At 62.7% G+C, this 23112-nt stretch overlaps 1 protein-coding gene across 1 annotated transcript in view; it reads left to right on the forward strand.

The window, feature by feature from the left end:
• The window catches only part of Phf21b (PHD finger protein 21B), a 61162-nt gene that overhangs the window by 25349 nt on the left and 12701 nt on the right, over positions 1-23112 (forward strand). The window contains 3 exon segments of the mRNA XM_042672718.1: positions 14392-14484; positions 18696-19046; positions 19750-19890. Of these exon segments, the coding sequence (XP_042528652.1) occupies positions 14392-14484; positions 18696-19046; positions 19750-19890 (585 nt within the window).

A 23112-nucleotide genomic window follows, 5' to 3' on the forward strand; every position in this document is an offset into this window, starting at 1 on the left:
GAGCCTTTGAGGGCTTGGGGTGCCCACCGACACTGACATGGGTGAGTCTTTACCCACTGTGCCAATTGGACAGGGGGTTGGGGCGAGTGTTAGGGAGCCCCAGCGCCCGGGGGCGTGGCTGGACCAGCTTGGGGGGTGGGGGGAGGATTCATGCCCACTGGAGCAACAAAGGCTAGAATTGTTGCAAGTTAACATGGTCACTTTGCTGCTCCAAATTGAGCTTCCCTTAAAACAAAGTAGCCCAGATAATCTCCTGGCTGGCCAGTACCTCTGCCCAGGTTGTGGGCCCCGGCCCCAGGGGGCCGTTCCTGCCCCAGCTGGAGCCCTCAGCACCCCTGAGTCCTGTTGGGACCTCTTCTGGCACCGGTGGGCATTCTGGACCTCGGAGAGAGGCTCAGAGCCAGAGCCAGGGTAGCGGGGGCTGCTGCTGTCCCGCCACTTTTCCCCCTAGAAACGTCCCACAGACACCTGTCCCTACTGTGAGACCACTTACCAGGAGGCGTCCGCCGCAGGCTCAGGCTCGCCTGTCCCCAGGGAGTTCCCAGGGTCCCCCGTTGAGGGGTGTTTCCGGGACATTCACGGTTTTAGGCTCTGGGGCAAAATGGTAGGATCACGCAGTTGCAGACTCTCATACTCCTTTTCCCATTATAGACACATCCATTCCGCCTGGTGCCAGTGGTCACGCCTATAATCCTAACTACTCAGGAGACTGAGAGCTGAGGATCACAGTTCAAAGCCAGCCCAGGCAGCAAAGTCCATTAAGACTTTTATCGCCAATTAACCACCAGAAAGCTGGAAGTAGAGCTGAGGCTCAAGTGATAGAGTGCTAGCCTTGAGCACAAAAGCTCAGGGACAGTGCGTAGGCTCTTTGTTCAAGCCCCAAATACTGGCAAAAAACAAACAGAAAACCACACCAAAAATGCACCTATTCTAGAAAAGGAGGAAAGTTCAGAACAGTTTAAAGAACTAGAAAAACATCCTTCCAGAAGCGTCGCCACTAGAGAAGCTGCAGGGTCCTGGCCCTGCCCCTCTCCCGAGCCGGGTCAGGGAGCGAGCCATTCTCTAACGCCGGGCAGATGTTCCTCCTCTTTTCTTTTTATTCAAGTTGTATGGCTAATGCAGAGCAGGCACCAGCAGGCTTTCGCTCTCCTGTGATCATGGGATTCTGGAATCTTCTCAGCCATTCATGGGACCCAGAATCTTAGGCTCACTCTTAGCCACTACTGCCTTGCTTTCCAGAGGGATGGGAGATCATAAAGAAAAGGGACGAGATGTGAGACAGAGCCCCGCAAAGATGACAGAGTCTGCTCGCGCTCCCCAACCGCTCCTGGTCCCACCAGACACCGCTCGGGACCCGCCATCGTTCATAATGGCCCTTTAGCAATACACTGGATAAGCCGGAGTGGAGTCTGGTCATGTGCTGGAGTGCTGTATGGCACTGAGGAAGGACAGACCTTCTTCAGGTGCTGATCCTCATAGCCACTCATATAGAGCAGTTGGCTTAGAACCCAAGAAGGTACTATCTGTGGGATTCCACTCAGGAACAAATGTAACAGCAAGCGGTCACCCGTGGCGGTGGGGCGGGGGGTCAGCGATGGGGCCGCGCGAGGCCTGTGCTGTGGGGTGACGCAGCAGCTGTCACCTGTGGACGTAGGAAGGATCCCCCCGCTCTGCTCTGACTACGCGTGCCCTTTGCTGCTGTGCGTTGTGCCTGGGTCCGAGACAGAGTCAGGGGTGGCGTGGGGGGGTGGCTATGCCGAGCTGAACTTGGCCATCAGCCTGCGCCAGCAGACGCCTTCTCCGCGGGCCGGGCCCTCGAGCCTTCGGAGGACGGTGGTGGGAAGCAGGGATCAAAGGTAGCAGTGACGTCCAGTCTGAGGGGCCACGAGCCAGGCCTGGCGCAGACTCCGCAGACGGACGGCAGACACCAGAGCCACGCGGCCCCCGTAGGCAGGTCACGCTTCCCTGTCCCTGCCCCGTGTGTGCCAGCCACCCTGGGACCTCTCGTCAGTCCTGCTTGCCCATGGCTCCACCGCTGGCGCTGCTGCCTCAGGACGGTGTCCCCGTGGCCGAGAAGCCTCACCCAACCCTGCCATTTGGCCTTCGGAGGACCAGCCTGGGTCAGCCTGACGCGGTGCTGCCGCCTGCGGGTGGCAGGCTTCCTTGGGAGCAGACGGCAAATCCACTCGTGCCCATGCTGCTGCTGAGCCCCGTTTGTCCTGATACCCAGGCGCCAAAGCAAGCACCTCTCCATGGGGACCTCCTGGCCAGGCACCCCGTCCAGGCTCGGGCCAGCAGAAGCCTGCCATTCCCCACCCTGACGTCCGCTGGTGTGTCTTGAGGTGGACCCTGCTTTGTGTGTGTTAGATCTTTTGGTTCCGCTGGTTTTCACAAAGGCATAAAGCACACAGAGGTCCCCAGGCAGAGGGGCGATGGTGCGGGCGCCCCATGGTGCCACCTGGTCCTCAGACCAGTTTTGATGGACAGGCCTCGGGCCCGGTGGGGCCGTTCAGCCGTACGTAGGGGTTCCCAGGCGGGGCCCGGGGTGTCTGACCCCAGCCCCCCCCCCCCCCCCGTCCTGTTCCTCTCTTTACCGCACGCCCAAGTCGGGGTCTCCCGCCCGCCCGCTCATCACGAGGGTGGCCCTGCCTCCAGCCCCACTGGAGCTGTGTGTGGTGGCAGCAGGACCTTTGCACGTGTGCTGCCTCACCCTGCAGCGGCCCGTGGGCCCGGCCTGGGCACCGGGTGGCGTTCCTGCAGTCCTGCACCTGCTTGCCTTCTCCGAGGCCCAAGTGTGCCCTCTGAACTTTGTCCAGAAACCCCTGCCTGCTCATCCCAGGCCCCGTCCTGGGTTTGGCAGAACAGGGAATATCCATGCCATCCCCGCGGCTGCAGGGGACCGGTGTACCCCCAAACGTGGGGTCTGCCCTCGGCTCTAAAGCCTGCCCCAGCTGCCTCTCTCCACCGGAGGGCCTCGGCTGTGGCGCCTGCCTTTTTTTTTTTTTTTCCTTTGAGGTGTAATTTACACACATTGAAATTCACATATCGTAATTGCGCCCCTCAGGAGTTTTGACAGTTGTAGACATCTGGGTGCGCCCACCCCCACCTCCACCTCAGGAGCGAGCAGCCAGGACGAAGCAGGTGAAGCTGATTTGGATAATTACGTTAGTAATCCAGCACGTCCAAGATGTTATTTCAACACGTAATTAAGGTTTCACGGTACTAACGAGGCAGCTTCCTCCCACACTGCCTCCAACGCGCCCTGCATCTCGCACTGGGGCCGGGCGCAGTTCAGATCCGCGGCTGGGTCTCAGGTGGTTCTGGTGACAGCACTTCAGCCGGTACCGAGCTCACAGGAGAGGTCCGGGACTGGGCGCTGTGAGCGGGATGCGAGGCTTGTGGGCTGGAGCGGCATTTGGTTTGGGTTTGGGCTTTTTGTTTTGTTTTGTTACCAGGACTGGAACCTGGTATCTGATGCCTTAGCTCAGTGGCTGGTGCTCTACCACCTGAGCCATGCCTCCAATCCCTAGGCGTGACATTTGGAGTGGGGCTGGCTAGAGCCTTGCTTGGCAGCTCCAGGACAGTGACATCCTGGTGCCCGGTGGGAAGAGGCTGACACGCGGCTGGCAGGGCGGGCGCGGCAGGCGGGGCGGGGGCGGGAGGCGATGGGGGAGGGCCACCTGCTCCTCACTGAAAGCACGTAGCTCTCTCTGTCTTCATCGTCCGCTCTGTGACCAACACTTGCAGGTGACAAAGGGGGAAATGAGCTCAAGAGGTTACCAGGCATCACCAAAGTCCCCGCCGTCCGAGGCCGGGTTTCCTCACGCCTCCTGACAACGCCGTTTATATTCCTGGGGGCTGGAGGCCCTGGAGAGGAGCCGGGCACCGCCATTGGCTGCATTTTGCTGTTCTGTGATGGGTGGTGAGGACCGTGCCCCACTGAGGGGCCTCTCCAGACCCAGTGCTCAGGCGTGGGCTCCAGGGCCTCCTGCCAGGGAGCGGATGCAGACACTGCGGAGGCTGCCAGAGCGGAGGCTGCGGGGCGAGGGCCTGGGGAAGAACGGGCACCCACCATTGGTGGGCCTTCGCTCTCTCCCCTCTGGGCCAGGGCCTGCACCCCGTCTCAGCCACCCACAGGCTTTCCTGTGTCCTTGTTAGGGACGGTGGGAGGAAGAACAACCATGCTCAGTGTCCTCCCGGTGAAGGCCTAGGACCCCGGCGGCCATCCCGGTCCCCGGCTGCCGCGCCCCGGGGCCCACCTCCTGGGTGGGTAGGGCAGCTTGCTTCTCTCAGGCCTGTGCCCCTCGGTCGATGTGGAGTGGCCAGGACTGCTTCTCTGCTGGAGATGGCACGTATTTCCCAGTGGAGCTGAGGACAGGCTGTTTCACCTGGCCAGGGGTCGCCTCTGCTGCAGGGCCTGGGGCCTCGGGAGGCTGCTACTTCAGCATGGAAGTTTCCAGAATTCCTCCTTCCCCCCGTGGTTGCCAGGACTCCACAGAGTGTGTGCATCCTTCCGGGTGAAGCCCGGGAGCCACTGAGGGCTGCGGGGGGCGTAGGGCCTCTGCCCTCAGCTAGGGGCCTGGGCAGCCTGCCTCGGCTGGCCAAGATTGCTCAGAGTCTCCAGGCCCGCATGGCAGGGGCCACCCCGAGCCAGGCCGCAGCAGCTGGCAGTGCCACTGCCCCGCCAGGCCCTCAGTCAGCGGGCGGCTGGATGCGGGGGGCAGGGCGTGTACCCCAGGATCAGGAGTGTGCACAATGGCTCCTGGGGTAGACTGGTAAGGTCCCAGCGCTGTAGTCCCTGGGAGCTCCCCCTCCCCTGGGACTGCCATGTTGGGGTCACCCCAGCTCCCTGAGAGAGCAGGCTGCAGGATGGAGCTTGCAGGACCAGGACAGAGGGTCCTGGCAGGGGGGACGGAGGCAGAGGAGCGCTGTCTGACCTCCACACTGGTGGGCTGGTTGTGCACCTGTTCAGCCCTGAAAGGGAGCCCTGGAGGCCGCCAGTTGGTGTCTGTGTCTGCTGTACCCACCTGGCTTATGGTTTGTAATCTTGCACTCACACACACGCGCACATACATGTACACGCATGTGCAGACGCCAGCCCTGCAACCACACGCTGTCCACCTGCACTGCTGTAGCGCCCTGCGTGGGCCCCATTGCCCCAGAGGAGGGGGCAAGCTGGGCACGGCACTCAGGCCCCGTCGGTCAGCCCTCCCGCACCTCCGGCCTTTGAGAGCTGCCGCGTGCAGAGCCCTGGTCATCCTGCTGCTCATCTCTGTCCAGCTGCTGTCCCCTGCCAGCCTCCGATCCCAGGCCCTTCCTCACTGCCCACAGGGAACGTGCTCACCCTCAGAACCACCTCCGGGAAGCCGTGGTGCTCCCTGCGGTCTGGGGAGCAGCCTCTCCGCCTCCCGCGTGCTTTTTTTAAACTACAAATGGTACAGGGTGCCGTGATGGACCGCCAGCTGCTGTCCACCCAGGTGAGTGTGCGTGGCATTCTGTGGCATTCTGTCCGTCTGCTTCTGCTGCTGTTGAAAGGGCTAAAGGGCTAAAGACATGGTGTGCCCCCCCTCTCCTTCCCTCCCCTCCTCCTGGGCTTTGTCCATTGGCTGTACATCACCAAGCCACACACGGCCCTCTGGTGCTAGCTACAAAGATGGCACTGGGCAGGGCCAGACTGACATGGCTAGGCGAGTCACGAGAGCTGCGAGTTCAAGACTTTGCTGGTGACCAGGCCAAATCTGCATAATTCCTCTGGTTGCTGGGAGGCTTTACACTCCATGAAAACACTCTGGGCGACCTGGTCCCCTGCCCAGGGACAGTGGTGGGCATGCTCAGAGGGGACCTGTGCCAGGGCTTGGGGCATTCCCCAGCCCTGCCACCTGCACGCTGGCCTCCGCCTCCATGCCGAGGCTCTGGTCTGTGGCAGGCCTTTATCAGCACAAACAGCCGTTGGAGTGGCCAGTGCCATTGCCCAGGGCAGCTTTGAAGGCGCACCCGAGTGCGGGGCCCGCCCCTCGCCCGGCTGGTGCTTGCAGCTTTGGGGAGGAGGTTGGGGTGACTGCGCTGTCTGGGCGTGGGAGCCTCCAGGCAGGCTGGTAGGCCTCTCCCCGGCATGGTCACAACACTCGTGGGAACAGGTCGGGCAGCAAGTCTCACACGGACTCCAGATGGCCCCGGTGGTCCAAGTGGGCGATTTGGGCCTGTGGGGGCTGGTGCTGAGTGGGAGGGGCCGCCCCAGCTGAGCGCAAGGCCAGCCCAGCTTTGCCGGCGGCGGCGGCGGCGGCACAGAACAGCGTGTCTCTCCCAGTGGTGATGAAGGAGGCAGCGCTGGGCTTCATCTGTGCATAACAAGCTGGCTTCACGTGGCAGTAAAAGCGGTGCTTATGTTGTATTAATATTTATTAGCATTGTTGACGCTGGGCAGACTTGTTATCTCTGCCGCACATCGCAGCCGTCTGTAAAGATGCAGGGAAATGGCAAACCCAGAAGCCATGGCATGGCGGTACTCCAAGGCTGGGCCACGTGGATGGAGAGGGGCACCTGCGGGGTGCTGCCACAGCCCTGCTTGCCCAGAGAGGACAGGCCATCCTGCCCGGGGAGCCGAGCTGGTGAGCCGCCGCCAAGGAACATGCTGGAATACTGGACCTTAGGGTCAGGCCCCTTCCTCTTCCTGCAGGAAGCCGGGGTGGGAGAAGGTCTGCCCTTCGCCACAGTGCTCACAGCGCGGTCAAGCCTCCTCCCTCCCTTGGACACAGTGGTAAAAGTCACACAGCACAGCCCAGGGTCCACCGGCCTGAGGGACAGACCGTGTGTCTCCCTGTCTGGTGGCCTGCTTGCTTCCATGATGAAGTCTGAGCTCCAAGGGATGATCCCTACAGCTGGCCTCACTCAGCCTGGCCAGTCTCCGCTTGCCCATGCCTCTGGTACAACCTACGTCCGGCCCTGATGCCCAGCGGGCTGGGGACCTCGCTGGCCCTGCCTCCCCGCTGGCCTGCTGGCCCTGCCTCCCCCCCGCCCGTCCCTCAGCCCTGGGCTTTGCCCCCCCCCCCCGCCCGTCCCTCAGCCCTGGCCCCCCCCCCCCGCCCGTCCCTCAGCCCTGGGCTTTGCCCCCCTCCTCCCCCCATCCCTCAGCCCTGGCTGTCCCCCCTCCTCCCCTCCCCCCCACCCGTCCCTCAGCCCTGGGCTTTGCCCCCCCTTGTCCCCTCCCCCCTGCCCGTCCCTCAGCCCTGGCCCCCTCCCCCTGCCCGTCCCTCAGCCCTGGCCCCCTCCCCCTGCCCGTCCCTCAGCCCTGGCCCCCTCCCCCTGCCCGTCCCTCAGCCCTGGCCCCCTCCCCCTGCCCGTCCCTCAGCCCTGGGCTTTGCCCCCCTCTTCCCCTCCCCCCCCCGCCCGTCCCTCAGCCCTGGCCCCCTCCCCCTGCCCGTCCCTCAGCCCTGGCCCCCTCCCCCTGCCCGTCCCTCAGCCCTGGCCCCCTCCCCCTGCCCGTCCCTCAGCCCTGGCCCCCTCCCCCTGCCCGTCCCTCAGTCCTGGGCTTTGCCCCCCTCTTCCCCTCCCCCCCCCGCCCGTCCCTCAGCCCTGGCCCCCTCCCCCTGCCCGTCCCTCAGCCCTGGCCCCCTCCCCCTGCCCGTCCCTCAGCCCTGGCCCCCTCCCCCTGCCCGTCCCTCAGCCCTGGCCCCCTCCCCCTGCCCGTCCCTCAGCCCTGGCCCCCTCCCCCTGCCCGTCCCTCAGCCCTGGCCCCCTCCCCCTGCCCGTCCCTCAGCCCTGGCCCCCTCCCCCTGCCCGTCCCTCAGCCCTGGCCCCCTCCCCCTGCCCGTCCCTCAGCCCTGGCCCCCTCCCCCTGCCCGTCCCTCAGCCCTGGCCCCCTCCCCCTGCCCGTCCCTCAGCCCTGGCCCCCTCCCCCTGCCCGTCCCTCAGCCCTGGGCTTTGCGACGTGAATCCTTGTCCTCCCCGCCCAGCTCTGTCTCCATCCGTGGCTTGGTGCCCTGCGCATTCTGTTTCCAGGCCAGGAGCCTGTCCAGCGTGGGCCTGGGGAGGACTGAGGGGGCGTTTGGGGGCTGAGGGCCTTGCGAGGAGCAGGACAAACTTTAGTTGTGACGCCCCGCAACACCATGTCCTAGGAAAGCGGTGGGGCAGGGCTGCGGTCAGTGCAAAGGCCCCGAGACTGGGCAGCATCGTGTCTGGAGAAATCTGATGGTGGGTGCTCAGGGTGGCTCCGCAGAACTTGTGAGTGACCTGCGGCCGAACGGAACGGCATGCTGCGGTCAGGAGGCCGTGTCCTGGTCAGGCAGCCTCTCTCATGGTCTGCCGGGCTGCTGTGTCTCTCTCCAGGATGCTGGGCCAGGCTGCCCGGGGCCCTGACGGCAGCCGGTATGCAGGGGCTCTAGCAGACTCAGACCGAAGGCCAGTGCCGGCACTGCCCGGTGTGCCGCTGCTCTCTCTGTCTACGTGGATCTCAGGGCCGGGTCTGGCTTGGGGGCTGGGTGGGGGGGGCAGGTGGCCTGGCCAGTGCTGGGTGTGGGCTGGTCCCCCAGGCGGCTGGCCCTGTATCCTGGGAGCACAGGTCAATGCTCGGGAAGAGGCCGCTCCAGCCTCCCTGGGCTGTGCACCCATGCGTGGTCCCCTGGGGAGGGCAGCTTGGGGCTGGGTTCCAGGAAGCAGAAGGTAACTGGGGGGGGGGGGGGGAGCTGGTCACAGGCCCGTGCAGCCTGGCTCGTGCAGCGGGGCATGACGGTGCAGTGACTCCAGGTGTGAAGGAATCTGCTTTCCGCCCACGGCACCCGGTGGAAACCTCACCCGCACCCCCAGTGCTGCTCCCTGCTGGCCAGCCACTGGGCAGCTCTGTGTTTGCCGAATGAGATCCCCAGGGGACATGAGATCTGGGGGCACCGGCCAGTGGAGACAGCTGCAGCCCCGGAAGGGGTGAGGCCACCAAGCAGGCTGGTTGTCAGGAGCCGCAGAGGGCTGGTGGGAAGGGAAGCCGAGCTGTCAGGTGGGCATGCAGGGCAGGGGTAGTGCACCCTGTTGCTGTGGGCCCGGCAGACTGCCAAGCTGTGAGCAGGAACTCACAGCAGTGAGACAGGCAGGTCGGCGGACACCTCCCCCCTCCCCCAAGCAGTTCAGTCCCAGCTGCAGACTGGACACAGGTGCCGGGTGACCCAGGTGGCCTGGGCTGCAGACTGGACACAGGTGACCCAGGTGGCCTGGGCTGCAGACTGGACACAGGTGACCCAGGCGGCCTGGGCTGCAGACTAGACACAGGTGACCCAGGCGGCCTGGGCTGCAGACTGGACACAGGTGACCCAGGCGGCCTGGGCTGCAGACTGGACACAGGTGACCCAGGCGGCCTGGGCTGCAGACTGGACACAGGTGACCCAGGCGGCCTGGGCTGCTGCCGGGGCATTTCTGCTCCCTCTTGCTTGTCTACCCTCTAGGAGGGACAGGGCAGGTAAGCAGATGAGGAGTGTGTTCCAGAAGGCCTTGGTGCCGTCCCCAGTCAGAACAGTATGAGTTTTGTGTCCCTGGAAAAAGGGTCCTGGTCGGTGTAGCTCACAACACTGGAGGTCCCGGCCCAAGACGTAGGGGCCGTGGCGGGTGCGGGTGGCATGGTGGGAGGGCGTGTAGAGCCAGCCCTTCACTGCGTGGCCGGGAGAGGACAGATGGGCCTGGCCAGGCCCTGGTGGGACGTGTGCCCACACCCCTGGAGGCGGAGTCAGGGCTCGGGTGTCTGCTGCTGTGTCACCATGCACGCCACCCACTGTCCTCCAGCCACGCCTGCCCTGTCCCGTGCCCGGTCAGCACCCCACACCCGACCTCTGCCCAGGCGTCAGGAGCCCCTGGTGACGCACGTGGCAGGGGAGAGTGATGGGTGGCCACGGCTCTTGGCTCAAGCCCTCCACCCCCGCCCGTGGGAAAGTTGAGGAATCTTCCCGAAGCCACACCCAGCTTCCGTCCCAGGAGGTTGCAGGCTCTTCCCAGCGCCGCTGCCTCCCTGCGTCGCAGCGCTGCATGGCGCCAGGTGTTTCCGGGCTGCCTGTGGGACGCTGCTAACACACGCAGAAATGACTGGAAGTTGCCTTTGATTTTTATGGCCCTTTTTGTCCTATTAAAATGCTTAGAGCTAGAAATGGTGTCATCGACAGCTCATTTATCTTGACAAAAGCACAGCTGTAAATGACCTGGTGCTTGCGAGGCGGCCGGGAGATGAGCTCTGCCGTCTCCACGGCTTCAGCACAGGTGGCCCGGAGATGAGCTCTGCCGTCTCCACGGCTTCAGCACGGGCGGCTCAGAGATGAGCTCTGCCGTCTCGATGGCTCCGCACGGGCGGCCCTGCCACACAGCACACCTTTTCCATTCGTGACTGAGATGTTCTGAGGGTGTGGAACACACGCTTGGGCGTAGAGGGACAGACCATGTCCAGAGTCCGCTCAGCACCACCAGGGGATGGGCCGCCGGGGAAGGGTGACGGCGATGCTCCAAGCGGGGGAAACCTGCCATCCCTGAAGAGGTGGACCTCTCCAGCCCAGCAGCACTGTTTGAGACAGGCGTGGGGACTGTGGGGCCGTCTCTCGGCTCCTGCCTGTGGGCCTGGTGATGCAGAACCTGCTTTTACTAAGGGCCTGGCTCGGGGGAACCCTGTGCTCAAAAGAAGCTTATACTTGGCTCCCCCACAAAGAGCTTCAAGAAGCTCCAAGTCCAGGCTGGAGGGGGGGTAGGGTCTAGCAGAATTTTAGCTAGTGGAGGTGTGTGTGTGTGTGTGTGTGTGTGTGTGTGTGTGTGTGTGTGTACGTACATACACGTATGTGTACATACCAATACTGAGGCTTGAACTAAGGGCCTTAAGCTTTTGTGTTCATGGCTAGTGCTCTACCACTCAAGCCATACCGCTAACTTGTGGGGTTTTGGTGGTTAATTGGAGATAAGAGTCTCACGGACTTTTCTGTTCTGGCTGACTTTGAATCAGGTCTCAGCCTCCCTGAGTAGCTGGGATTACAGTTGTGAAGCTGGCCCCCAGTTAATGGTGACGTTTTGCAGCTCTCAGTGGAAGCGGCTTGTCCCGCAGACCTCATGCAGGTGACCACCCGCAGACCCGTGGTGCTGGTGGGCTGTTTCCTTCTTGGTAACTGGGCCAAGGAAAGCAAAGCCTTGCCTTGGTCTCCTGGGTGGTCTGCCCCAGCAAACCTTGTGCGTTTGTACATCTCCTGGCTTTCTCTTCCCATTCTCCCCTGAGTGTGCGCTCCGATGGTGACATGAGTCACAGTGTCCCAAGTCAGGAAGGAGCACCAAGCCTCAAGCCAGAGTGAACCCGTAGAGCCACCATGCATCTGGACACCAGTGGCTCACTCCTGTAGTCTTAGCTACTCAAGAAGCTGATATACGATGATGGCAGTTCAAAGCCAGTTTAGGCAGGAAAATTCAAGTTAACTAAAAAACCAAAAGTGGAGCTATGGTTCAAATGGTAGAGCACCAAGCTTGAGCAAAAAAGCTAAGGGACAGCACCCAGACCTGAGTTCAAGCCTCACTACTGGTACTGAAAATTACTCCGTATGTTACCTATTAGATGGACGGATACAAGCCAGGCGCCACCGGCTCACGCCTGTCATCCTAGCTGGTCAGGAGGCTGCGATCTGAGGATCGTGGGAAAGCCAGCCCGGGCAGGAAAGTCCACGAGACTCTTATCTCCAATGAACCAGCATAAAACAGGAAGTGGCGCTGTGACTCAAGTGGTAGAGCACTAGCCTTGAGCTGAAGAGCTGAGGGGCAGCACCCAGGCCCAGAGTTCAAACCCCGTGACCGACTAAAAAAAAAGAGAGATGCATAGATACAGCACCAAAGAAGCAGCCAGTGGCACAGACGAGCACCAGTGTGGAACAAAAGGCTGCACAGTACACACAGTGGCGGTGGCGGATGGGGTCCCTGGCGAGGAAAAGCTGCGTGCATTGCGTCAGGTGATGGCCAGAGGAGGGACAGGTCAGTCTGGCACAGGCATGGCTCTGGGGAACTGGGGAACACGGGGGGCCTGGAGTCCGCTAAGATTGCCCCATGTCTCTTAAATGGTGTGCTTCGGAATGGCACTGGCCAGTGCGGAGGACATGGTCCTGATGCTGCCACCAGCGAGGTGCCCAAGCCACTCAGGGCTTGGACGGGGTCCCTGAGCCGACCAACCTGGTGTGGTACACCACCCTCACTCCCAAAGAACTCCAGTTCAGTGTGGGTGACTGGACCCCACAGAGAGGCGGCGGGCCGCTGAAGGACCTGGGCCTCTTCAGAGTTTCAACACTTAGGAGCAGACGGCAGAAAAGAGGCAGGAAGCCCCCCGGCCAGCGTCCTGTCTGTGGCCTGGGCCTGAGGCTGTGGGTGTTCCTGGGCGGATGGGATTGGTTTCGGGGTGGAGAGATGCTGGTGTAAGGGGAACTAGAAGGGAATTGATTTATCTAGCATTTTCCTTGAGGTATAATTTATGCTCCGTGTGCTGCACGTGTTTGGTGCGATGGTTTGGGTGTGCTAAAGTTTTGACCCTCAGTTCCTGGCAGTGTTAAGAGGGTTGGGTCAGGTGGGAGGTAGTGAAGTCACGGGGGTGTGGCCTAGAGAAGAAATTAGGCCTCTGAGGGCGTGGCCCTGAGGGAGGAAGTGGTGGGGGGTCATCCTTGAGGGAGGAAGTGGAGGGGTCATATCCTTGAGGGAGGAAGTTGGGGGAGTGCTCTTGGAGGGGATCCTGGGATATTGGCCCTGCCTGGCTTTCTTTTCTTCCTGTCCTCCACAGACCCCTGGCCAGAGAGTGATAGTGCATCTTGGTGCGTCCAGGTATTTTACTGTGGTTACATTGAGGTTACAGTATTGAAATTAAATGTATTTTCCTAATGATGATGTTTAGTTACATTGGTTTCAGAGGTTGTTTGGCAGTTAGGTCCCTTATCATTCCCTATGTATTTTAAAACCATCTTGTCAATATCTAACACAAAGCCTGCTGAGACGTTGATTAGGTCTGTATTAAATTTGTAAGATCTGAAGGAGAGTTGGTATCTTGATATTGGGCTTTCTGATCCATGGATTCAGATCTTTGAAATTTTTCCTCAACTGTATTTAGAAGTGTTATGGCTGTTGTCCGATTTATCCTTCAATATTTCTTGCTGGTTTTACTTTTTAATGCTACTACAAATGGGATTTTAAAACATTGTTACTGTGCAGTGCTGGTGTGACTAACATAGAGGGTACAGTTGCATTTTGTACATTGTTGCTGTATCTTGACAACCTTGCTACACTCGTTCATTAGTTCTGACATCTCTTTGTCTCCACTAAGACAAAAGGGTGTTTTTCTTCTTCAGTACATCCTTACAGCTAAGCGCAAGGATTTTTACCATCCTGGGACAGACGCAACTTGCTCACATATAGTGCCCTCCTCCTGGAAAGGGATTTGCTCGCATTCTGTTAAGAATTTTTGCATCTGATTTTGAGGCTCTTGCAGGTTGTTAGCTACCAGTGGCTTGGCTGGTCTAGGGGCGGGGAGCTGTCCCTCCCTTCAGACAGGCTTGTGCGTTACCCATGAGGCTGTGCGGAGCCTGTCCTCCATTTTGGCCGTGGACAGTGATGGTTCCAAATGGAGACTTCATGTGAGTGAGCCTCTGAAGCACATCTCTACTGCGTGGGCCTGGAGTCCCGAGGCAGGGCCTCGGCTCTCAGCTCCCACCCCGAGGGTCACCCTGCTGCTGGGGTGCCCATCCCGAGAGCCCCACATGAGGGCTGGGACTCGGGGGCCCAACAAGGGTGTGTATCGAAACCCTAAATAATATCCCTAGCTTTTGGCCCATCGGCGCCTGTCCTCGGGAAGGTGTAGAAGCCATGAAGCTAACACCAGGGTGCCCGCCCCCTGGAAGACTAGCGCTGGGGGTGGGAGCGGAGACCTCTCGCCTGCGTCTAGCTGTGTAAGCCCTTGAAGGGAAGCGGGCCTCCCAGGGGTCATCGTTTTATCCTTTTTCTAGCTTCCAAATTATTTCCTGCATGAACTAGATCGTTTTTCTTGAGGGTGGAGCGGGAGAAGAATGTTAGCTGGTAAACAGTGCTGAAGTGCAGCACACCTCACTGCGAGCTGGAGGGGAGGAGCGAGCGGGAGGGGCGCACCGATCTGCGTGCGTGTGCGACCTGCCGTGGGGACCCTCTGAGCAGTCAGCAAACAAAGCAAATGACCGGGCCCAGGGTGGGCGCGGGCTGAGACGGGGGGAGGATGGGACCTGCGCGTGTGTGGCCGCGGGACAGTGAAGCTGGGGGGGGGCCCATCCAGCGCGCACAGACGGACGCCCTTCCATGACTAATCCGTGCTTTCGTTTACAAGTGGGGAGGTGGTAAGAGAAGGAGGCCCCCTAGGCCTCCGCCTCTCAGCGCGCTCTGCCCGCCTTTCAGACGTTGGGAGCCACCACTGCAGTGCCTGTCACCCGTCCTCAGGTCAGCTCCTTGCAGAGGTTGGCTGGGCAAGGAGCAGCAGTGCTACCTCAGGTAAGCGGCTGGGGTGGGGCCCCTGGCCAGGCCCCGGCCCCGCCCCGCAGCCCTGGCTCCGGCCCCGCCCCGCAGCCCTGGCCCCGCCCCGCCCCTCAGCCCCGGCCCCGCCCCGCAGCCCTGGCCCCGCCCCGCCCCGCAGCCCTGGCTCCGGCCCCGCCCCACAGCCCTGGCCAGGCCCCGCCCTCAGTCCCGGCCCCGCCCCTCAGCCCCGGCCCCGCCCCGCAGCCCTGGCTCCGGCCCCGCCCCGCAGCCCTGGCCCCGCCCCGCCCCTCAGCCCCGGCCCCGCCCCGCAGCCCTGGCCAGGCCCCGCCCCTCAGCCTCGGCCCCGCCCCGCAGCCCTGGCCAGGCCCCGCCCTCAGTCCCGGCCCCGCCCCTCAGCCCCGGCCCCGCCCCTGGCCAGGCCCCGCCCCGCAGCCCTGGCCCCGCCCCGCCCCTCAGCCCCGGCCCCGCCCCGCAGCCCTGGCCAGGCCCCGCCCCGCAGCCCTGGCCAGGCCCCGCCCTGCAGCCCTGGCCAGGCCCCGCCCCTCAGTCCCGGCCCCGCCCCTCAGCCCCGGCCCCGCCCCGCAGCCCTGGCCAGGCCCCGCCCCGCAGCCCTGGCCAGGCCCCGCCCCTCAGTCCCGGCTCAGCCCCGGCCCCGCCCCGCAGCCCTGGCTCCGGCCCCGCCCCGCAGCCCTGGCCAGGCCCCGCCCCACAGCCCTGGCCAGGCCCCGCCCCTCAGCCCCGGCCAGGCCCCGCCCCACAGCCCTGGCCAGGCCCCGCCCCTCAGTCCCGGCCCCGCCCCTCAGCCCCGGCCCCGCCCCTGGCCAGGCCCCGCCCCGCAGCCCTGGCCCCGCCCCGCCCCTCAGCCCCGGCCCCGCCCCGCAGCCCTGGCCAGGCCCCGCCCCGCAGCCCTGGCCAGGCCCCGCCCTGCAGCCCTGGCCAGGCCCCGCCCCTCAGTCCCGGCCCCGCCCCTCAGCCCCGGCCCCGCCCCGCAGCCCTGGCCAGGCCCCGCCCCGCAGCCCTGGCCAGGCCCCGCCCCTCAGTCCCGGCTCAGCCCCGGCCCCGCCCCGCAGCCCTGGCTCCGGCCCCGCCCCGCAGCCCTGGCCAGGCCCCGCCCCACAGCCCTGGCCAGGCCCCGCCCCTCAGCCCCGGCCAGGCCCCGCCCCACAGCCCTGGCCAGGCCCCGCCCCTCAGTCCCGGCCCCGCCCCTCAGCCCCGGCCCCGCCCCGCAGCCCTGGCCAGGCCCCGCCCCGCAGCCCTGGCTCCGCCCCACAGCCCTGGCCCCGCCCCACAGCCCTGGCTCCGGCCCCCTCAGCCCCGGCCCCGCCCCGCAGCCCCGGCTCCACCCCTCCGCCCCGGCCCCGCCCCTCAGCCCTGGCTTCGGCCCTGGCCCCACCCCTCATCCATGGCCACACCCTCCTGCCTTGGCCCCAACCTTCCATGGCCACACCCTCCTTTTGGGCCATGCCCTCATCCATGCTCACATCCTTCTGCCATGGCCCCGCCCCTCAGCCCTGGCTCCACCCCTCATCTATGGCCACGCCCTTCTGCCTTGGCCCCACCCCTCAGCCCTGGCCCCACCCCTCATCTATGGCCACGCCCTTCTGCCCTGGCCCCACCCCTCATCTGTGGCCACACCCTCCATCCTGGCCCTCTGTGTCCCTCCTTGGGCAGCACTGCCCCCCCCCCCCCCCTTCTGCCTGAATGACCTGAATGAGGCTCCTCACTGTGAGGAATCTGAGTTTTCAAGTAGAGGAGCTGTGAAGTCAACTGGGTTTTGTTCCGAATGGAACTGCAGCAGACTTGGATAGAGTAGAAAATGTCCTAAGCAGCCCTTGTGTGGTTGAGCTGCTGGGTGACGAGGGATCACATTCAGAAGAGACCCAGGAACGCTAGGCCGGTGCCCCCTGCAGGAGGTGGCACGGGCGTGGGCCAGCTGCCCTCCATGCCCGGCCTGGCCAGCTGCTGGACCCCGCCTTGGACAGGCCACCTGGTCGCTCCTACCTCCCCAGCCAGTGTCTCCTGCAGAGGGGTTGATGTGGTGCTTGCTTCATTGCCAGCCTTGGTGACACAGCCAGACAGACCAGCCTGCGCCTGGTGCACAGCAGACACCTGTAATAAGCGGCCGGCACCTTTACCATCACCAGTCCATCTTTATTGAGCACCTGCTGTGTACACAGGCCCCATCCAGGGTTGCTTTAGACTGGACTGTCCCCCTGACCAGTGGGAAGAGCAGGTGGCAGGCACCTCTTCTCCCCTACACCCCATCAGCCCTGGGCAGGTCTCCCCAGGGCCACACGGGTCCTGGAGGAGCCAGGATCGGCTCAGACGCATCCCAGCTCCACGGTTTTGAGGGGAGCACAACTGCCACCCCCCTGGGATGAGGACCGGACATGGCCGGATGCCGGGGCCAGGGCCACCTGGCCTTGCCCAGCACCTCTGACAGGAGGGCCGTGGAGGATGCAGGACTCCAACTGCACCGGCACCTCTCCCCATCTCCCCCATCCCACCTCCCCCATCTCCACGCTGCCCACCTCCCCTCTTCCCTCTCCCCATCTCCCCCATCCCACCTCCCCCTTTCCCTCTCCCCATCTCCCCCATCCCACCTCCCCCTTACCCTCTCCCCATCCCCCATCTTCACGCTGCTACCTCCCCCCTTCCCTCTCCCCACCTCCCCCTTCCCACCTCCCCCCTTCCCTCTCCCCATCTCCCCATCCCACCTCCCCCTTACCCTCTCCCCATCTCCCCCATCCCACCTCCCCCCTTCCCTCTCCCCATCTCCCCCATCCCACCTCCCCCCTTCCCTCTCCCCATCTCCCCCATCCCACCTCCCCCCTTCCCTCTCCCCATCTCCCCCATCCCACCTCCCCCCTTCCCTCTCCCCATCTCCCCCATCCCACCTCCCCCCTTCCCTCTCCCCATCTCCCCCATCCCACCTCCCCCCTTCCCTCTCCCCACCTCCCCCATCCCACCTCCCCCCTTCCCTCTCCCCACCTCCCTCTTCCCATCCCCCATCTCCACGCTGCCCACCTCCCCCCTTCCCTCTCCCCATCTCCCCATCCCACCTCCCTCCTTCCCTCTCCCCATCTCCCCCATCCCACCTCCCTCCTTCCCTCTCCCCACCTCCCCCATCCCACCTCCCCCTTCCCTCTCCCCATCTCCCCATCCCACCTCCCTCCTTCCCTCTCCCCATCTCCCCCATCCCACCTCCCTCCTTCCCTCTCCCCACCTCCCCCATCCCACCTCCCCCTTCCCTCTCCCCATCTCCCCATCCCACCTCCCTCCTTCCCTCTCCCCACCTCCCCCATCCCACCTCCCCCTTCCCTCTCCCCATCTCCCCATCCCACCTCCCCCCTTCCCTCTCCCCACCTCCCTCTTCCCATCCCCCATCTCCACGCTGCCCACCTCCCCTTTCCCTCTCCCCACCTCCCCCATCCCACCTCCCTCCTTCCCTCTCCCCATCTCCCCCATCCCACCTCCCTCCTTCCCTCTCCCCATCTCCCCCATCCCACCTCCCCCATCTCCATGCTGCCCACCTCCCCCCTTCCCTCTCCCCATCTCCCCATCCCACCTCCCCCCTTCCCTCTCCCCATCTCCCCCATCCCACCTCCCCCCTTCCCTCTCCCCACCTCCCCCATCCCACCTCCCCCTTCCCTCTCCCCATCTCCCCATCCCACCTCCCCCCTTCCCTCTCCCTACCTCCCTCTTCCCATCCCCCATCTCCACGCTGCCCACCTCCCCCTTCCCTCTCCCCATCTCCCCATCCCACCTCCCCCCTTCCCTCTCCCCATCTCCCCATCCCACCTCCCACCTTCCCTCTCCCCATCTCCCCCATCCCACCTCCCCCCTTCCCTCTCCCCATCTCCCCCATCCCACCTCCCCCCTTCCCTCTCCCCACCTCCCTCTTCCCATCCCCCATCTCCACGCTGCCCACCTCCCCCTTCCCTCTCCCCATCTTCCCCATCCTCCCTCGCCCCGTCTCCCCTCTCCTCACCTCCTGCCCTTGCTGCTTGCCTCAGAGGAGCTGGGTGAACTGGGCCCCTGGCTAGCCCACTGGCGCTGTGGCAGTCAGTGCCCACAGGGGGAGGGGGGCACCAGGCAGCACATCTAGCGCTCTGGACTCTGCCCGGGAGACTCGGGCGTGCCCTGCACTCCCATCCAGTGCCCCGTCTGGCTCTGCACTGCACCTTCCTCGCCCGCCTGACCAGGCCCTTGCCCCTTCCTCTCAGGTTAGGCCAAAGACTCTGATTCCAGACAGCCTCCCCATCACCCCGGGCCGGGACCGGCCACCCAAGCAGCCCCCGACATTCCAGAAGGCTACTGTGGTGAGCATCAAGAACCCCAGCCCAGCCCTCCCCACTGCCAACAACACCGTCAGCCGTGTGCCAACGCCCAGCAGCCAGCCCCAGGCCCTCGCCGAGCCCACCGCCATCACCTCACCCCTGAGCGGCGCCGGCGTGGCCTACGCCATCATCTCCACCTCCCCCAGCAATGCCACCGCCATCACCCCTAGCACCGCCGTGCCCGTGGCCAGCGACAGCATCAAAGTCCAGCCCCTCCTCATCAGTGCCGACAGCAAGGTGAGGCGGGCCCCAGGTCCCCCAAGGGCGTGCCACACACAGGAGGCACGGAGACGATTATCCAAGCGAGGCCCAGAAAGAATGAGGAGACGGATGGTGTGTGGCCAGGTGGCCAATGACTGATGAAGAAATTGGGTCAACACAAGCGTGTGGGTGGAGTATGAGCAGGCAGTGGAGAATGGCATGTGCATGAACGAGGGATGAGCAGCTTAGTGATGGGCGGGGTGGTGGTGTAAATAAGTGAGGTGCACGTGAGTGAATAGGCAGAGAGGAATACAGCCAAATGGACAAATACCTGTGGGAAAAGAAAGGGGTTGGCTAATCGGTTATGTGGTATGGAATCATTAAGAAAATATGTGGCTCAATGAGTAGCTGCAAGAGAGTCCAGTAGTGTCTGCTGAAGTTGCATGGTCAAGGGCAGTTTTACTTCCCAAGTACCTGTGTAGGAAATACAGGATTTATTTATTTATGTAGGCCAGATTTAAAACTAAACTCTCTACCCCAGGCCTCCCTAGTAGGTGGCTTGTCTGAGACCCTTGGGGTCACGTGTCAGCTGACCTTTGTCCTCAGCCTGTGTACCCTTGCCAGGCTGCCCCTCTCTGACGGGTGACTAATGTCCTTCTGTCCCCCGTCCCTCCTCCCTGGGCCCTCTGCCCCCCATGTCCCCCTCCCTGGGCCCTCACCCCTCTGCCACATCTTCCAGGTTATCATCCTTCAACCTCAAGTGCAGACACAGCCTGAGAGTTCAGCGGACCCACGGCCACCCTCAGAGAAGCCATCTCAGGGAGCTCAGGCCACCAAAAAGAAGAAGGAAGACCGGCCTACCAGCCAGGAGAACCCCGAGGTAGGAGGTCCCCGCCATGGGTGAGCACAGGGGTGGGTGGCGGCATTGGGAGGATCCCACCATGGGCGAGCACACGGTGGGTGGCGGCGGGTGGCGGCATTGGGAGGATCCCGCCATGGGTGAGCACACGGTGGGTGGCGGCGGGTGGCGGCATTGGGAGGATCCCACCATGGGCGAGCACACGGTGGGTGGCGGCGGGTGGCGGCATTGGGAGGATCCCACCATGGGCGAGCACACGGTGGGTGGCGGCGGGTGGCGGCATTGGGAGGATCCCGCCATGGGCGAGCACACGGTGGGTGGCGGCATTGGGAGGATCCCGCCATGGGCGAGCTCGCGGTGGGTGGCGGCACTGGGAGCATCCTGCCATGGGCGAGCATGTGGTGGGTGGCAGCATTGGGAGGATCCCGCCGGCCCTGCGCTGCGGGAGCTGCTGGGAGCTGCAGTGGGTGGGTCTCAGCACAGCTTCGCCAGGGTGGCGGCCTGGAGCCGGGTCTGGAAGGTTTGAACAGCACTCTGCCGGATTCAGCCCCAGGGTGGCTGGTGCAGTGGTGTGATGCGGGCAGCCCTCCATCTCCTGTCCACACGGTGCTGCCTCTTGAGGAGGGGCCTGCGTTACTGTCAGCCAAGCTCCGGGTCACCCCTGTCTGCTCTCTGCCCATCCTCGGGGTCTGAACACTTGAGAAGCAGCGGCCACGGCCACTCACAGTGACCAGTCACCCTGGCCATGGCTCAGTGAGTGGCCATCTCTGCGTCTTCCGTCCAGCCCAGAGCCCCCTGCTCCCTCCACAGGCCTGGTCCACGGCTCTTAAGTCATCCTACAAGATTTTGTTTAGTACTGGTCCTGCCAGTGCCCGTCCTTCCCCATCCCAGCCGGCCCCACAGGCCCTCTGCCCCTGAGCTCCTCGTGATTCTCTGTATGGACAAACAAGTCTCTTCCCAACTCACACCTTCCCTTGGTGTCCAGATGTGTCCAGGCCTTCACTTCCTGCTGGGCACCGTGCCGGAGCTAGAGCAGAGTCCCACTTTGTGAAGAAGGCCTGGCTGCTTAGTGTTCCAGCTGGGTTTGAGGACTGTCCAGAACCATCAGAGAATCGTGAATTCCGAGCTGCAGGAGATGCGGCCGAGGGAGAGATACTTTACCAGCCAACAAGCCAGTGAGGGCCAGGCACCAGAGGCCCATGCCCGTCATTGGAGGCTCATGGCCACAGCCAGTCTGGGCAGGAAATCTATGAGACACTTATCTCCAATTAATTGCCAAAAATGTGTCTCAAGTGGTAGAGAGCTAGGCTTGAAGGGGGAAAAAAAGCAAAACAGCACTCAGGCCCTGAGTTCAAGCCCTAGGACTGCTCACACACGAGGGTAGTGGCTAACGGAGGCCATGTGCGACCCAAGTGCCCTCCACAGCCCAGTGTCTCCGCCTCACGCCAGCCAGTCCGACCCTGAACACCCAGCGGGCGCCCGGAGACCTGGGCCTCTGCTTCCCTGGCTTACCCTCCCTGGAGGCCTCTCTGTACCTCTGATTCTCCTTGTTTTCTCAAAGTATATCTTAGTCAATTATTGTGCATCTTAACAATTAGTATAATTACGTATCACTGCATAATTAGCATAAACATACATAAGAACGTAACAAAAGCAGTCACAATACATTCTGATGGAAATTCCTTGTTAAAGTTGCTTCTCAAAAAAAAAATGGGTTGGGAAGGTGGCTCAGTGGTAGAGCGCTTGCCTTGCATGCCTGAGGCCCTGGGTTCGATTCCTCAGCACCACATAAGCAAAAAGAAAAAAGCCAGAAGTGGCGCTGTGGCTCAAGCGGTAGAGCGCTAGCCTTGAGCTGAAGAGCTGAGGGACAGCGCCCAGGCCCAGAGTTCAGGCCCTCAACCGGACCCCCCCCCAAAAAAAAAAAAAAAAAAAAAGTTGCTTCTCGTTGGGTGCTGGGTAGCTCACACCTGTAATCCTAGCTGCTCAGGATGTCTGAGATCAGAGGGTCGTAGTTCAAAGCCAGCCCAGGAAGGAAAGTTTGTAAAACTTATCTCTGGTTAACTACCAAAAAGCCAGAAACCGAGCTGTGGCTCAAGTGGTAGAGTGCCAGCTTTGGGAGGAAAAGCTAAGGGACCGCGCCCAGGCCCTGAGTTCAAGTCCCAGTATCGGTGTTCGTATGTGCTTGTGTGCGCATGTGCACACACACACACATACACAAAGATTTAAAAATGTAAAAGAAAATAGCAGAGAGTTGTGCTGCAAAGGCCTGTGAGCTGCTTGTGGAGCGGCTCTACAGCCAGCAGCAGCCCCAGAAACCTCCCGGCAAGCCTGGCATGCAGGAAGCACCACGACCCATTGGCCCTACGCCGGCACCCAGCCCACTAAACGCCCACATGTAGATGAACAATCGCCACACTTCACCGGGGCGCCAACGCCTCCGCGCCTCTGATCGTACAAGACAGTACTTATCAAAAGGAGCTTCAGGAAATGGAAGCGAGGTTGTTTTCTTCGTGGATGTTTCCGTTCTCTTCTCGTCTCATTCATCTGTCTTTGGGCAGGCAGGGAGGGACAGATGAGACGCAGAGGCTGAACAAAGCATCCGTGGTGCGCACTCGACTTCGCTGTTAAATGAGTGGGGACGGGAGGGGGACGGCAGGAGCCAGGGAAGCGGTGACACTGTCGGAAACGAAGTGTGCTCTTCACCAGACTTGCGTCACTGTAACCCCTCTGTACATCACCAACACCCAGAGTTTAAATGCCCAAAGGTGAAAAGAACCAAAGCAGAAAAATGGACGTTCTCAAGCTGCTGAGTCCTATTAATTTGTAACTGTTCTGTGTGTCAGTGCTGGGCTTGAACTGCTCTGTCATTCCCTTGGCTCTTCACTCCTGTCTGGCACTCTACCACGCTACTTCTGGCTTTTCTTCTAGTTAACTGGAGATAAGAGTCTCGTGAACTTTCCTGCCCAGCCTGGCCTCCAGCGGCAGTCCTCAGATCTCATCCTCCTGAGTAGCTAGGATTATAGGTGTGCGCCAGGGAGGCCTGGCGATTTGTAGCTTGAAACATCTCCCCAGGAATAGGACGGCGGCCCCTGCTTCTCACGAGCAGGCAGACTAAGGAGGAAATGGGAGGCGCAGACGCCCCCCACCCATGGTAGGGCAGCTGTGACTGCCGGAGGCCATGTGGGGAGCCAGGTCTGCACCTGTGTGTGTGCCGGCTCTGCGCCCACCCAGGAGCACGCACAC

The sequence above is a fragment of the Dipodomys spectabilis genome, unplaced genomic scaffold (genome assembly GCF_019054845.1).
Source record: "Dipodomys spectabilis isolate Male_0828 unplaced genomic scaffold, ASM1905484v1 ptg000763l, whole genome shotgun sequence".
Lineage (NCBI taxonomy): Eukaryota > Metazoa > Chordata > Mammalia > Rodentia > Heteromyidae > Dipodomys > Dipodomys spectabilis.